This window comes from Nelusetta ayraudi, unplaced genomic scaffold, assembly GCF_046127955.1.
Source record: "Nelusetta ayraudi isolate G7.1 ecotype Tasmania unplaced genomic scaffold, CSIRO-AGI_Nayr_v1 ptg000022l, whole genome shotgun sequence".
Lineage (NCBI taxonomy): Eukaryota > Metazoa > Chordata > Actinopteri > Tetraodontiformes > Monacanthidae > Nelusetta > Nelusetta ayraudi.
This window is the reverse complement of record NW_027466072.1, coordinates 2,645,355-2,662,233: the sequence shown is the minus strand read 5'-3', so window position 1 is coordinate 2,662,233 and position 16,879 is coordinate 2,645,355. Positions and strand designations below refer to the sequence as shown.

The following is a 16,879-nucleotide window of genomic DNA, read 5'->3' as shown; positions in this document are numbered from 1 at the left end:
AATCATAAAGCCGTTAAAGAGGCTTGAGGGGCCACATTAGCAGCTCGGCAGGTTTAAGCGGACTGAAAAATAGGATCATGACTTTGTGAGCGTAAAGACATTTTATGTTTTTTTTTCCCCTTCCATTTTCATAAATATTTATTTGGTTATTTACCCGGAGGAGAAATCTCTAATTTGGCAGCTGGTTGTTTTCTTTTCCACATAATAGAGGTGAGGAGGTATTTTTCTTGGAAAGTCTGTGCATTTCAGACGTGCCTCCACACCGGAAGAGCTCAACGATTCTTTAAATCCCGGCGAGTTAACGGCAGTGGATCATCAAACGGCTCACGACGGAGCTCTCAGACCCTCTGCTTTACAGCCGGCGGGATGTGGCGGCCCTTTACCACCGCAGCCGACCCGCTAAAGAGCCCGGCTGGGTAATAAAGCTGCGCAAGTTGTAAAACAAAACAAAAAAAAAAAGCTTTAAAGTGCAGACGCGTGCAAAACGGACAATTATTGCGGTCGGAGCAAAGACGGTTTGAGCAGCAGCAGCAGCAGCAGCAGCAGCAGCAGCAGCAGCAGCAGCAGCTGTGAAGACTCACCCCAGGGTCGGAGTCGTTGGCCGTCACCGTGGCGACGACGGTTCCCTTGACGGCGTTGGGCGCCACCAAGCCTCGGTACAGCGGCTGGCTGAAGACCGGAGAGAAGTCGTTCATGTCCTGGACAGACGTAAAAACACGAGAAAAACACAGCATCAGCGCCAAGAAAAACATTCAACACTTCAACGAGGTCGTACACGCAGCGGGACTTTGGATTGTGCCGGCGAGAATACTGCAGGTTTTGTACAAACAGCTGTGACGTAGCGAACGTTGGGCTCAGGCGACTGCGGAGGTGCTCCAACTGTTCCCACTGCAGCTCACAACAATCATCACAGTCTGGCCAGTTGACAAATGATTCCTGAAATCCTCTCTAATTTCTTTACCTCTGTCGTACACGCTGTGGGACCTTGGCCTGTGCCAGCAGAGATGCAGTCGAGACCCAAAACGAACCAGGTCGAAGTACCAAGACCAGTCTGGAGTACTGCAATACTGATGCACAGCACTACTACAGCTGAACTTTCAAAGTACCTCTCATTTCTCATTTTCTGCAAATTGAACCTTTTACAACATGCCGGGTGCTCTTGCATGCACGGAAACCTGTCAATGACACGTCAGAGCGGAACAAAATTTGGAGGGGGAAAAAAAAAAAAAATGTTTGTCGAGGCGCCACTGCAGCTGCAGCAAATGGGATAATGGCAGGGTTTGAATCTGCAGGGGTTTTTCTTTTTTACTCACGAGACTGATTTTCTTCCCTTTTTCTACGAAAACTGGCAAATTGAGACAGGAAAGTGAAAATGCATTGTTTAAAGAACAGAGATGGGAAGATAATTACTGTAATTTTAAATATTAGGCCTTGCATGTCAGAGCGTCCTGACAAAGCAGCGAGATGCCAACGTAACACACAACACAATGACATGAAAGCGCGGCGAAACTGCGCTGACATTCGGTGGGAAGCTGCTCAGCGCCGTCATTCAGCCGTTATTCCGCTTATTACTCCAGTTCGGAAGACTTTACACCGGCTCCCAGGCAGCTGTAGAGTAGACTTTAAAGTTCTGTAACTGGTCTATGACTCACTGAGTGGTTCAGGTGCAGAATACTCTCTCACACACACACACACACACACAGTCAATCTGTCAAAATATCGATAGTATCGATACCAATGTGAGTATTGGTATCAGATCAATACGGGCTTTTGTTGCAGTTTCGCTTCGAGACATGCAGCAAATGACTCCAACATTTTGAACATTTCTATATTTATTATTTTTATATATATAGTTTGTTGATGAAAAAAACCTGTGTAATACCATGATCATAATGAACTCACTACAGGCAAAAATGACAGAATTATTGCATGATCATGACATCTGAATGAAAAGTATTGGCATTGGTATCGGCGATATTAGTCCTGCATTGACTTGCTATCGGATTGACACGTCTTGCCCAGTAGCACCCACATGTTCTGGGTTTCGCTACTTCCTGGTTCCCTGGACGGCTAATTCCTCCTGCCGGGATCCTGCACGATGCGGCGACAATAAACTCTTTGCTTATCGCGGAGGCGCAGTCAGTCGACGTCGCCTCGCAAACAAGAAACTTCTGACTATCTGCAAAACACTGACTTGGTGCCAAGCGGCACTTTGTTTTCGGCTCCTATCTGCGACGGCGGCAGAGGGCAAACAAAGGAAGGTTTTTTTGAATTTTTTTTTATTTCGCATCGCCGGCGCTGCTGCCATGTCATTTTCCACGTCCCGAAAACTTAAAGGGTCTCATTGTGCGACAGTCACTTTGCCAGAGTTTTCCAACAACAATCTGTGTCTCTTTTCTGTCCATGAAACTTGACGCAAATGAGAAAAAGTCCACCGCCTGCTTCTCCTGCTGGCTCCATTTTCTAGTTTTTCTTCTGTTTTCTTTTTACTAACTGTTTGTTAAAACGAAAAGTTCCATGTGTGACATCACAGAGGGCATTGACACCTCTGCCAGGCTGGTGGCCGAGGGTGTCGCCACCGTCTCTGCCCTTTGTCGACTTGCAAAACTTGCAAACGCAACATTTTTAGCAGTGGACTGTAAACACAGGGCAAGAAACACTGCTTTCAAGAGAAAAAATATTTTTTTAAAAAAATAAAAAATAAAAAAAATAAAAATAAAAAGATGATGATAAAATGCAATATAAAAAACATATAAAAAAAAAATGCTTCCACACACCCACCTTGATAGTGACAGTGACCGATGTGAGTCCTGGAGGCATGACTCCCTCCTCGTCCACGGCCTCCACGGTGAACCTGTACGTCGGTTCGGGGTCATGCAGCGCCTCAAAGTCCAGAACCTTCAGCATGGACAGATCTCCGCTCGCCGGGTCGACGCGGAACAGCTGCAGGATGTCGGGGTCCGAGCCGTCGGCCCTGATGCGGTAGGTGAGGCTGGAGTGGAGGTCGGCGTCTATCGCCTTCAGGGCGCCGGGGAGGCGGAGTCAAGGAGGAGAAGGAGGCGGTTACTTGGTAAATAGTGGCCAAAAGGATATTTTTAACATCTCAATTTGACTTTCATGCGAAATGAATGATGGAATTAAACTGAAATGTCTCAAATGACTCGAGTCATTAAATTCATTTCTGCCTTAAATGATCACAATCAAATCAAACACTTTGACATCCAAAATAAACTTTTAAAAGTTCACTTAAATCCGATTGAATGTGAACACAACCATCGACCGAAAGGAGGCCCATCCACCCAGCCTCCACTCACCCTCAGCTGCAGGATGACCTTGTCTTTGGGGCTGTTCTCCGGAATGCTGACGTTGTAGCTCTGTTGTGCGAACACGGGACTGTTGTCGTCCACGTCCAGGACGGTGACGGACAGCGTCAGCCTGGACCTGCGCGGGTCCACCGCGCCGTCCCAGGCCTCCACGATCAGGAAGTAGTGGCCTTTGACCTTTGAGAGGACAGCAGAGTTCAACGGTTTTGCCTTCATGTTCTCCCGCGGCGCTGCAGAGCCCAGCCGTCACTCTGCCCTACCTCTCTGTCCAGGGGAACCTCGGTTCTGATGGCGCCGCTGGCGTTGATGGAGAAGAGCTTCTGGTGGTTGACCAGTCGATAATGAACTTGACCGCTGGCCCCGAGGTCTGGGTCTGAAGCCTGGATGGGCGTGCACACACACACACACACACACACACACACACACACACAAGCCTGGTTATAGTCCAATTGTGAAGAAAATTGTTGAAAGTGAAAAAAACAATAAAAAAAGAGATGTGAAAAAGTGCCAGCCGAGTCGAGTCAGGGCAGTCAAACTCATTTCCACTGAAGGCCGCAGCCGCTTGATTGTTGCCCTGAAAGTTCATTCATTCATCTTTCATACCCGCTTATTCCCGAGCTCAGGGTCACTGGAGGTGGTCTGTTGGAGCCTCTCCCAGCTGTTAGGGGGCGTTCTCATTGCCTCGCCTGGCCTCACCACGGTACGGTTGTAGGGTGTTCGCACTGGCCGCTACGCGGTTGTAGGGGGTGCTGTTTTGGTACCTCAATCGCTCAGGGTCCAAGCGAGACGAAGCGAGTTTAGGGCGAAGGCAGGGTGACACCCTGGACAAGTCGCCAGTTCATCACAGGGCCACATAGAAACAAACAACCATTCACACTCACATGCACACCTAAGGACAATGTAGAGTGTTCAATTGACCTCACATGCATGTTTTTGGAGTGTGTGAGGAAGCCGGAGAACCCGGAGAGAACCCACGCAGACACAGGGAGAACATGCAAACTCCACACAGAAAGGTCCCAGGCCCGGAATCGAACCCACGACCTTCTTGCTGTGAGGCGGCAGCGCCAACTACTGCGCCACCGTGTCGCCCCGCCCTGAAGTTCTTCCTGAAACCGCCGTCACTGTATTTGGCGACTTTTTCTTCCAGTACAGTAAATCCATATTGCACGCTTGAATCTTCTTTTTTTTTTAAACAGAGGAAAAATACTGTGTGACGTCAGATCAGCATGTTCATGTGCACAAAACACTGGGTGGAAAAACCAATCAATTTCTATGCACTGCATTGCATTTCCTCTTGAATTGAAAACAACACCAACAAAAGACTTTGGTCTTGTGAGAAAGAGAGGCTGAGGTACCTGAGATGAGACTGTCAGTGCCCAGCCTGCTCCGAGGGCTTCATTCCAGCAAGCAGCTTCGTCTTTCTTACCGGAGGTAATGAGACAATGATTTTCAATTTTTTCCTCGTGGAAAGGAAATTGCTGAGTGCATCTACTCTCCTCCGCTTCCTCTTCATCAAGAACTAAAGTCTAACGCTGCTTTTGTCCGCGGACAGCTCTACATCATTTTTGAAGACTTTTTTTTTGTTGTTGAGATTTTTACTTGCTTACAGTAGCCGCAGCCCACCAAAAGTCATAAGATGTGTTTAAAATTGCACGTCTATGCTTCTTACACAACAAGAAGTATAAGAAAACACTGCGTTTACAACAGATTTTGAGCAGAACGCTGGAGACTTCAACACAGTTTAGAATGAACAGATTGCTGGTGTTAGCCAGCTAGCTATTGTTAGCATCTGCTCCTTTCTCGCTCGCCACTGCTGCAAAACTTTTGAAGCAGGCACCTATTGTGGTGCGGTCAGGTCAAATGTGGTCTATTACTTCTTTGTTGTGTGTTGAAGATGAGGAGGAAGTGGTGCTTCCAGCAGTGGGTGCGAAACAGCAATTTTGGGCAACACGACACCTGTACAGTAACTGTACAACATCAGCTGCCTTTCTATTACCCCCAGAATTGCACAAAACCTAAATATTGCGAAAATATTGCACACACACAAACACACACACATACACACACACACACACACACCCTAAAAGTACACTACCACAGTGGAGATTGACTCCTCATTAGAATGTTTGATGAAGGCCAGACGTGAGCTAACTCGCTAACAGTTAGCAACATCGAGGTGTCTCAGGGTGACAAATCTCCTCAAAAGCAAAAGAAGTAGAAGGACGGAGTTCAGTTCACTTCACCAGAAGGTTTAGTTATTGCTGGAAATCTTTATCGGGGTATTAATGAAGATGTTGCATCATTTTGGGGTGTATATTGAGGTGTATCGGTGAATCAACTCTTGCATACATAATATTTACACAGCGATCTGTGCACCATGAAACTGTGTGTATGTGTGCGACTTTCTCTCAGCCTCCCTGGATGTCTCTCTGCTTCTCTCTCTCTCTCTCTCTCTCTCTCTCTCTCTCTCTCGCAGTTCTCTCACTATAATTACATTGTCAGCCACTTAAAAGGTGGAAACACAGAAGGATTAATGTCTCTGCTGCGTTTCTCCTGTCGCCTTTCAACGCACACTGCTCAAACCTGCATCTCTTCCTGCTCTTCCGTCTTTACATCTAATCAGCCAGAAAAATATTTTATGTAAAGAAATGAATGGATTTTTATTTTTGTTCTGTTTTCTGCACCAGTTACGTAGCCTGGCTATCACATTCTTCCTACTGGAGCTCAGAAAACTAATCATGGCAGTGTTGCTGCTCTTACACTGTATAGTGTGTGTGTGTGTGTGTGTGTGTGTGTGTGTGTATGGTTGTGCATGCGTGTGTTGTGGTGCATGTGATGGTATTCCTGTGTCTGTTAATATCAGATAAATCTTGACGGAAATGTACTTTCACGCAAGACAACGACATTTTACCGCAACAAAACACGAATAAAGAATGTGTTTATTACACTCCTCCAATTACTCTGTCTGACTCTATTCATCCAAAAAAAAAAAATTACATATGGGCTGCTTGTGGTGAATCCACGAGCTGCACAGCTAACAAACTGGAGGTGACATTTATACCGTTCCGTTGCTGGCTTTCTTTCTCAGTTTAGCTCTCATTCTGATAGTTTTGGGAGTTTAGATGCTTTAGCCAGGCTGTGCCTGTGGTAGCTGAAGGCCCCGCCCGTCTGGTGAAAAAAGCATCCTGATGTGTCTACTGCACGCCAAAGCGTCGGTCCGTGAGCAAGGACACTGATTGGTCTGACAGCTTTGTGGTCGCTGAGGAGGAGGCGCCATGTGAAAACCTGTCACCTGTCGTGACGGAGGTCAGTCTGCGTCTCCAGTCAGCCCTGATGGTGTTTCTGCAGCTTGTCTGGGCGCAGAAGAGTGGCCCTGATTTGGCGACGGATGAGAGTAGGTCTGTGTCACCGGGGGTGGGGGGGTGGGGGGGGGGGGTGGCTGGGAAAGTTTTGACCGAGTTCTTTTCTGTGTATGGAGTTATTCAATTAGATCCGGGGTCGAACTTCCTGTCAGCTTGGCGTAACTCACTGTCACTCAAGCGCTCAGCACCCTGAGTGGCAGCGGCGGCTTGGAGGATCCATCGGAGGCTCAATAAATGCTGCGCATGTGCTGCTTGGAACTTGGGAGACTCGGGATGATGATCGCCTCATGTTGTTTCCACAGTGCTTGACATCCTTCAGGAATCTCTTGTCCCCTGGGGTTGGAGCCTGACTCAAGTGTCATGGGTTTCCACACATAAAGGCCCAGGAGTCGAACCCGCAACCTTCTCGCTACTGCAGCCACTGCACTGCACTGGCAGCGGAGTGACGTGGCGGTGCAAAGAAATGTGTGTTTGCTGATTAATTGTTGCGTTTCTGATTTGTGATGTTTTCTTTGCTGAGATTCAAGGGATAACAGGAGGCTCCTCACTGGGCTTGTTCCCTTAGAGAGGGATTTGTCGGTGAAGTCTGGCAAGATGTTGTCGAGTACACAGCTAGTACACAACTAGACTAGAGCCTCGGAACAAGGTGCGACATCTGCTGAGAAAACGCGGCAGACGACTTTAATAAGATCGTCCTTGACTAAACTTTTAGAGGCAGATCTATTCTTATCTTTTTGTCTGACTTCCTGCCACCTCTCTGGGGGCAAATCCATATCCTCGGCCCACTCCTCTGACCTCTGACCCCTGACATTCACGAGGCTTTGTTTCTGCTCCACACAGCTGCCGCTCACTGGATATATTTCCTCTTTTTGGGAGCACTCTCTGCAAACCTTGGAGGCGGTTGTGACGTGGTGAACATCCCAGTAGATAATCAGCGTAGATCAGAGTTGCTGTTGTGTAATTAGCTGAGTAGCTATTTGTGTAGAAGAAACTGAACATTTTATATGTGACATAGTCTAATCGAAGAGATAAAATTGCAGTTTATATCAGTATCATGAAAAATGCATTTGGAATTAGTGCTTCAGTACTTTTGTAAAGTTCTTACTGTTTGAAACCATGCTTCCATCTGCTAAGAATAATGCATGACTGCATCTGTCCCACCTCCCAGCTTCACACCCTGTAGCACGTCCCAGACGTCCCTCCCCTGTCTTTCCTTCACTACCCATGCATGTCCTACATCTTCACCTGCCGCAATCAGCGCAACCAAGGTCACATCCATCCCCTCTTGCGGAAATCTTTCTAATCCCTGCAGGTCGTAGCCGTTTTTGGATGAAGGCGCAGAGTCGTGCCCTGCACTGCTGCTCTGTTCAAGGCAGGAAAATATCCACGGCGCCCTGAAAGACAGGGACTGAAATACTTTCTCAAAGATTATAGGGGGATTTTTGGATGCTTGTAATTAAATGTCCTCTTTATGGATAAACCTGTTCTATCCTAATCCTGAAATAAGAAAATGTAGGAAAGTTTCCCACTTTAATTCATTTCAAAGTAAAATTTGTTCCAAGCCCCGGACGTGGGTATTTGTAAATTGTGATGTAAGGATGGCGTCATCCAACGTGCTGCTGACGTGTCATTTAACAGACACATCATGTAACAAATTAAAACAATGGATAAAAGAGGCCACTGAGATAGTAGGTTCGTCGAGCCGGCCAGCTGTTAAATAACACGCCAGCAGTGAGTAGGATGACACTTCTTAGGAAGCCTGGAGTCACAGTCAAAACTGTCAAGCAGGTGACATCAGAGTAGTTAGACACAGAGCTGCTTAGTTAATCATCTATTCAAACAATAAGAGATGCGTGTGCAGGAACTGAAGATGTAGTTATTTATGTACAATGGCGAGTTGTATTTCTTTAAAAAGCATAGCTAGCATAGAAAAAAAAATCAACTCTTACGTGAGAACAAGGAGATGCAACAAGTTACGAGTCAGCATGAAGCACACTAATTCCTTCCTGATGACTTACTTTCTCCCGTAGGTGCCAGTCAGATTTAGATGTAACTCCATACTGTGCAGTGTAGCAACAGAGCCGGCCGCTAGCCTTTAGCTAATTAGCCATCCAGGGGCTCCTGCCTGCCAACTTGTCTCACCAATGCCCCGCAGTCTGGCGGTGCCCAATTAAGCCACTGCAAGCTCACAGGGTGGACCAAGCGGAGCCCGACCCCTTGCGGTGCGTGGATTTATCCGAGAAGTCGAACAGAAGAAGCATGATTAACATTTAGAACCTAGCAGAGAGTCAAGTGATCAAAGACCCCCTGCCGCCGCAGAACAAAGGCTACGCATTAAAGTTTAGAGCAAATCCAAGCAGGCGCAGCATCTGGGGAGCTTCTGGGAAGATCAGAGCACCGCCATGTGTCAGATTTGGCCCTGACCCCGCCCCCCTTACGCCCGAGGCCACCGTGCGGGGGAACCCGCCCGCTAGTCATTAGGCTCTGGAGGGAGTCCAGAAATCGCTGTTGGAAGTAGAGACACAGGTGCTGATGCAGGTGAAAAAAAAGTCTGTCGACGCTGCTGATGCGACTGGTCCATTGGCGAAATTATTGATTACCTTTTTTTCCCAAACAATGCGGAGCAAGCGGATCAAAATGAAAAAGCTGCAGCTTCAATCGCGTATCTAAAACAAATGTGTATGGTAATAAGGGGGAAAAACTGTCATTTTTTTATTAAGAATTCCCAAAAGTTTTCTATCAAATCAGAGATTTTAAAACAAAGAGGAACTAACTTGGGTTCCCTCAAGCCCAGAGCTACTTTCCAGCGAGCGGCGCTGAGGGGGAACGACAGAAGCACGTGCGTCTGCATCCACTTCTTCTCTCTCTTCCCGTCCACCGCTACTCGATGCGTGTGCGTAGATGCTTCGCTAACGGCGTCCTCTGAGCATAATAACACGCAGTTCTAATTACAAAGCTGCCAAGGTTTACAAAGTTACGCCGGTGATCTCGGCTCCCAAACGTCAGCGATTAGATGAGCAGAATTTAATTAGGACGCCTCCTTGAAACTGGCCGTGCACGCGGTAATAGAGCGAGAGCCAACGAGGGTTGGTGGGGGGCGGGGGGGGAAAGGCAAACAGACGCAGGCGAGTCGTAAAAAGCTGCTCGCTGTTTGGAGTTGGAGTGATTAGGTTTGTCCGTCACCCAAAGCGACTTTGTGCGTCGCCATCACACGTCCGGCTTAATCTCCCAGCCTTGTTTACCTGCTGATCCCTGGATCTTCTCCACTGCCCACTTAGCTCTGGCCGAAGCCCGTGTGTGTGTGTGTGTGTGTGTGTGTAAGTATTATGAACGTAACAGTGCCTCCGCAGGTGCATTTCCATTAACCCTGGACTCTGCCTAATGGAAACAAATGGATTTCTGAATGCTCTCCTATATGGTGCGAAAAAGGCCTTTGCATAGTTTCGATGGAGTGGATTCACTTTTTCCCCTTAAAGAGACGAGTGAATCTGGTAAAGCTTGAAAAAACAAAAACAAAATATAGATAAATCTATTTATTTTCTATGACTCTACTCTACATGTCACTTAAAGGTAATTTTTTTTTACAATTTTGCTTGATCGACATTTCAAAAAAAATGGAAATGCAGCTTGTGTGACTGTGGTGCATGAAGGCATCTTAGAGCACTGAGCTTCAGGACACATGAAGCAAGTTCTTTGTTTTTTTTTTTTACTGATTTGTTTTTTCTCAGTGGCTTTCAAGCAGAACAGAGACAAGTGGGGAGTGCGGTTCCCATCGGCCCGTGCGTGTCCATCACCCACTGCGTTCCGCTCGCTCATGCAGATCCAGCGGAGCAGAGTGAGATACTGATCGTTGCCGTGGAGGGACGAGCGAGGGGCAAAGTTTGCGGTGCGGGAAACACGTGGCACTGACACGTGGAAGCGTTTCGGTTCCCACCGTGTTCACTAAAGAGAGAAAAAAAACCTCTGTACCTTTGACTCACCTACAACAACATGAGGTGGACGGTTAAATAAACACAGACTGCACCTTTATCCAAGTCTCAGTTTGGCTTTTTTAGCAAAATCAGTCTCAAAAACGATCATGTCAAGGGTTTTACTGCACTGCACGTCCCTAATATGGACATGGGCGGGGCCAAGTGCTCTGAGGTCACTCCTACCTTGACCTGTCCCACGAAGGCCTGATCCTGCTCCTCCGTGACGGTGAGGTTCACCGGCAGCGTGGCATCAAACAGCGGGTCGTTGTCGTTGACGTCGGTCACCACGACGCTCACCGTGGCAGTGGAGGTCTACACACACACACACACACACACACACACACACACACACACACACACACACACACATACAAGCAGATTTTATTCAACTATTCGATGATTCAGATCGAGGCTGCAGCCTATATTTCTTTTCCTTATCATCCATTCATATTATATTTTGCTTGTTTCAGTTTCTTCTTTGTTGTTACTTTTTTTACTCAGTGTTACTTTGTTGCTAGATTTTTTTGCTTCAATAACTTCATAGATCTTTTTCTTTTATTTTTCCATGTCCTCTCTTGCTTTTACTCACATTTTTCCACCTCCTCTTGTTTTTTTTTTTGTTGGTGCCACGGCTAAGAACCAGTAGGATAAAATTGGATTGAATATGTTAATATTTAATATTAAGACAGTTTATCATCTGCCATTAATGAGTCTTGTCTTTACTTCCTGCATGACGGCTGACGACAGAAAGATGGCGCCCGGATGTCATACGTTTTGAAAATAAGATTTCTGCATGAGCAGAGAAAATAAAAACCTGAATTTCCTTCCTTTGCGGATGAATTCTCCCTTTAAAGACTTTACACCTGATTACACCTAATTACACAGAGTGAAGCTGCAACATTACAGTCCTCGTCAACCGGGACAGATGTAGAAAAGTGGCAGAACCAGCATGTGTGTGTCAACCCTTGGGGGCGTAAAATCAGGATTACTTTCCTGGCTGTCTGTTAAACAGCCTGAATGGGTAACAAAAAAAAAAAAAAAAAAAAAAAAATTGTTGCCACGGTAACCTCTCAGTTTGAGCGGAGGGAAGATGGAGAGACAAGAGGTGATCGATTTTGCGTCTTCTAAAAAGGATGGAGAGCGGTGGGACGCAAGGAAACGGAGAGCTGATTGATTCTGAGGAGCGCCGGGCAGTCGGGGGCGACAACATGATCGAGGCGGCGGCTCTACAGGCGGCACCCAACGACATTGATGGCGCCAGCGATGGAAACGTCTGGAAACATCGCTCTGGTCGCCCCTTTTATGTTAATCAGAGCAAAAAAAACAACAAAAAACCCAGGGAGGTGAAGAGTCATGACGTGCTATTTCAGCAACACTGGAAAAGCACTGAGAGAGTCGAGGGAAAACAGAGGGGACGTGTGCAGACTCTGTCACCTGAACAGGGACCTGCTCCTGGTCATGCGTATCTTAAAAGTTGGATGAGCAAACCAGGAAAGTCTTCAATTGAAATCACCACTTCAGGGTGATGCTTTGCTCACGCAGCTTTGAGAAGAACCCTCGGAGTTCAGCAACCTGGTTTGTTAAATTGGAAACATCCATCCATCCATTTTCAATACGCCCTTCCTTCCTGCACTCAAGGTCATGGGGGTCTGCTGGAGCCTCTCCCAGCGGTCATAGAGTGAAGGCAGGGTGACACCCTGGACAAGTCGCCAGTTCATTGCAGGGCCACATTGAGACAAACAACCCTTCGCACTCACACACTCACCTACTGTCAATTTAGAGTGCCCGATTCACCTCACATGCATGTTTTTGTACTGTGGGAGGAAGCTGGAGAACTCGGATAGAACCACACAGACACACGGAGAACATGCAAAGGTCCCAGGCCCGGAATCAAACCCGCAACCTTCTTGCTGTGAGTGCTAAGCGCTACACCATTGTGTTGCCCCAATTCGAAACGTGATTTAAAAAAAAAAAAAAAAACTTCTTCTGTTGCTGGAACTGGGTTCTGCAGGGTGATAGATGTCTGGATCTGCCGCAGAAACAAGCCTCTGAAAACTCCCAAACTCCTCTTCACCAACACTGCTGTCGATTTGGTGAAAACATGCAGACACAGTTTTTTTTTTGGGCCATTCCGTTGCAAATGTCCATGTTTCTCATTCCGAAAGCTGTTTCACCGGCAGACTGCTAACGTCTTATCACATTCCTGCAGGCCTTGGGCGCAGCCATTACAAGCCCCAATCTCTCCCCACGACTCTGCTGATACACTAATGACAATTCCGACAACTCTGAGTCCTTAAACTTGCAGCTACTATGTGCAGCAGTAAATCTGACAGCAGAGGACGGGACGCCGTGGAAACAAATGGTTGAAGTGGCAGCGGCGCTAAAGGAAATGCATTTTTATACCTGTAGACTCTCCACTCTGCCTCCATCTCAACCTAATGAGTTTATGAATCACACAGAAAACGTTATTTTTTTTATTTTTTATAACAGTACGAGCCAAAGGAACAACCCACTTCCAGGACAGCTAGCTTTTCAGTTGGACTTTCCGGCCATAACACTAGGAGGCGCACAACGCTTTATCTCATGGTAGCACAGACAGTCAAACGTTTAGTGTGCATATACGCATCATCTACCAGCAGGAAGCAAGACTCTGGCTTCTCCCAATCTGATCCAATTACCACATCACTGTAATGACTGACATGTTTGAGTTTGGTTGCTTGGCAACGACAAAGACTGTTTTCATGTCACTTCACAAACTGCGACATCTTTTGCTCCCTTTGTGTGCAGTGTGAGCTGGAAACATACATACTCTTTATTGTATTGTTATTATTATTATCATCATACAATAAAAAAATACAATATTTTATACAAGAATACAAAGTAGTGGAACAAAAAGTCCACTAGCTAAACTAGTAGTGGTACTAGTACCACTAGCAGTTATTGTTTCTTCTGTACATGGATAGTGAGGCCGAGTATGTATGCATTTATTTATCTATTTTCCTGTTGGTTCAGCAACAAACAGAATGTTATCAGTTTGTATCAGTGCTCCTTTCTGTTTTGACAACCAGTTATTTATAGTCGTTTTGCAACCATTATTGTCACCCCCTGTTGGTCAAACAAGAGAACGCTGAAGATGAAGCCTCATTCATTTTTTTCATACAGTCATACAATGACATGACCTCATATCACAAACGTGTGCAAATTTAAAGGTTAAAAGTCCCATCGATTGTCACACCATTACATTTTAATTTACCCATAAAAGCAAAAAGAAAAGGAGAGAAGTGAGAACATCCATCCCGTGGGCAAGTGTCTTTGCTCATCCACCGTGTACACTGTGTCCACTGTTGTTAATCTTTTTAGCAAGAACTATGCAAACCTGCCAGTTTGCAGATATTCCCAGTCGTGAGGGGAGCGGTCACCCTGACGTGGGCCGCTCCACACACCGACCCGCCGCTCTTCAGAGTGAAGCCGCCGGTGCTGCAGCGGCTTCTCGCCTCCTCAGCCCGTGGCAGTATGATGGATTCAGCGGCCAAATAGCCAATTAGGCACTTTGTAGTGTGGCAGTCTCACAACGGGACGTTTAATAATAGGGGACACAGATACAGTAGGCGCATGTGTATGTGTGTGCACGCATATGAAGACAAGCCGAGGGCCCCAGAAGTGATGCTGATTAATGGGCCGGTGGAAGGCGACTGCGCCCCAATCTTCTCCCTCCTCTTGCAGTTTTCTCTGCCTGTCTTCCTCTCTCTCCCTCTGCCGTACACCAACTCCCCGTACACCAACCCCAACACTGCCGCACGCTTTTCTTTTTCCAAAAATAATGGGATTGTGAGCAAAAAAAGTTCAAACTGAGGATTTATTCCCCCTCTTTCCTTGCCTTATAGATCTTAGACTTGGTTGGTTTCCATCTTAATGCAATTAGAATCTTTAGCAAGTTTGCTTCAAAAAGAAGGAATTTAACCCTGTAACTCACTGTATGTGTAATCCACTCTGTCCGGATGTATTATGAGTGCATCCAGACTGACCTGTGCATCCATGGTGTTGGACCAAGAAGGTCCAGCGCCACCTAGTGTAAGTCGACGTGGTTCAGATAAACAGAACCTCAAACTGTACAAAGACGTCACCGTTGCCAAGCAGAGAGGAAGTAGTGACTGAGCCGCTGCTCCGTCTTTAGTTTGGGTTCCACGGGGAACCACATTACTTCGAATCAAACACCCAAATGATTATCCACTCAACATGTGCCTGCTAGTGTTTGATCTCTCCCGTAAAAGGCATCGCCGTTGTTGTTGTTGGCGCAGCAGCAGCGAAATGTAATAAACAGTTCAGACTTTTTTCGTTTTTGTTTCATTTCTAAAATTCACGAGATGTTTTAGTTTCAACACACACACAGTTGGACTGGACGAAAGAGGCTATTTTTATTTCGTAGATGGCGCTATAATAAACCCACTGTTACGCGGCTGTGACAGGAAGATGGCAAGTTGTTTTCAGGGTTGTAATTCACTCATTAATTCTTTCATCGGATCTGAATGGATCGGAACCTTTTGGTCCAGTTTTTGCGAGCAGCTGTGCTGCCAAATATCCCATCAGTTTAAACAGCCGTCATGGGAGTTTAATAGACGCTGCAGGACAAAATACATGACTGATGAGTTTCCGTCTCCCCAGTTGCTTATTTGCACTACATTTCCCCCTCAAAAAAAACTTTTTGTCCTCCACAATTTGGCCGCTTCCATTACAAATGTACACTGAACACTGACAGGGGACGGAAACACAGCTGGGGAGCAAACTAAAAACCTGGGATCACCTGACACTTGCCCCCTCTCGACCCCCCCACTCACAGTGTGCGTGTGTGTGTGTGTGTGTGTGTGTGTGTGTGTGTGAGAGAGAGAAGGTCAGGTAACTGAAATCCGCATTTTCCCTCCCCAGGGGAACCGTAAACTTTATCTTTGTTTTAATTAATGTACAGAGAGGACTTGTGAGAGCAGCAGCAGGAGTGGAAGAGGAGGAGGAGGAGGAGGAGGAGGAGGAGGAAGATGAGGAGGAAAACTGAACACTCACATTACTGTTTGAACAAAGGGCAGAAGAGGAAGTGATGATAGTGAAGGAGGGATGTCGAGTCAGTCCGGGAGAATTTTCATGGCAGTGTTTGATTCAACAGAAAGAGAGGATTTGAGACTCATCCAAATGAAAAAACAAAAGAAAAAAGAAAAAAGATGAACAATCAAAAACAGGCCGTGATCCGATCTCATTCAACAATACCCGAGGCAGTCATGTGAACTATTTTTTTTTCTTTCTCTGCTCTTTTCATCCTTCGAGTGGCAGCCTTGTTTTGAGAGGCTTCGCGAAAACTACGGCTGTTCATGGTGGCGTATTCAGGTCAGTCAAGGACTCTGTCTGCGGTGAAATGCCAAAATGAGAAAGAAAACATTTAAATCTTGCTTCTCATGCCCTTTTCAGGCACAAAGTGACACGCGGCACAAGGGTTTTAACGGCGGGGACGGCTGTCTCATCAGCTCAGACGGATGCACAGTGCAGGTGATCTCGTTAAAAAGTGATTTACGGCAAATCTACATCTCGCGGGGACGTCATTGCAGTGCTGGGTCACTTTCTTTGAGAAATTTAAAGGTCCCGTGTTCTGCAAAAGTGTTCGACTTTTCTCTCCATCAAACAACTGACTAAAAGTGACCAAAGTCCAACACTTTTCTTACTTTGCTTTCTTTACTTTTCAGAAACTGCAGTAAAAAAAAAACAACAACATAACTCTGGGTACCGACTTATTTTTTCTCCTTCTGTTCAACTAAGCATGACTTTTAAGGGAATGCTAAAACCAGCGTTTTTGCAGGAGGCTGTGAACACAAGGTGGAATATACTGTTTTCTGGAGAAACAGGGGCTTTTCTGAGAAGTGAGTCTCGCATGGCTGCGTTGCTGGAGAAAAAAAAACGGAAAATATTTTTTTTTTTTTTGGAGGAGGAGGTTTACGACAGAAGGTTAAAAACGCTGTTTTCGACAGAGCTGCAGTCTTCTTTTAATAATTAACGTGAGGCTTCTCTACTGGCGTCCGTGACAAAAAAAAGAGAAAATGAATAATGATTTATAATCAAGCAGAACATCAGAATTTTTAAGGTAGATTGAAATGTTTTCCTGCTCACCCAGCCACTGGCTTGGCTGACAGTGTGGAGGGAGCAGTGGGGGGCAGGGAAGGGCGGGGGGGGTTAATACATTAGA

General features: G+C 46.3%; 1 protein-coding gene across 1 annotated transcript in view; it reads right to left on the bottom strand.

Moving 5' to 3' along the window:
- The window catches only part of LOC142889383 (protocadherin-15-like), a 144,249-nt gene that overhangs the window by 39,372 nt on the left and 87,998 nt on the right, over positions 1-16,879 (bottom strand). Inside the window, exons 20-24 of the mRNA XM_076028094.1 lie at positions 10,840-10,968; positions 3,584-3,703; positions 3,315-3,500; positions 2,782-3,018; positions 582-698 (exon numbers count right to left, since the gene is read on the bottom strand). Coding sequence (XP_075884209.1) covers positions 582-698; positions 2,782-3,018; positions 3,315-3,500; positions 3,584-3,703; positions 10,840-10,968 — 789 coding nt within the window. The remainder of the gene's footprint in view (positions 1-581; positions 699-2,781; positions 3,019-3,314; positions 3,501-3,583; positions 3,704-10,839; positions 10,969-16,879) is intronic.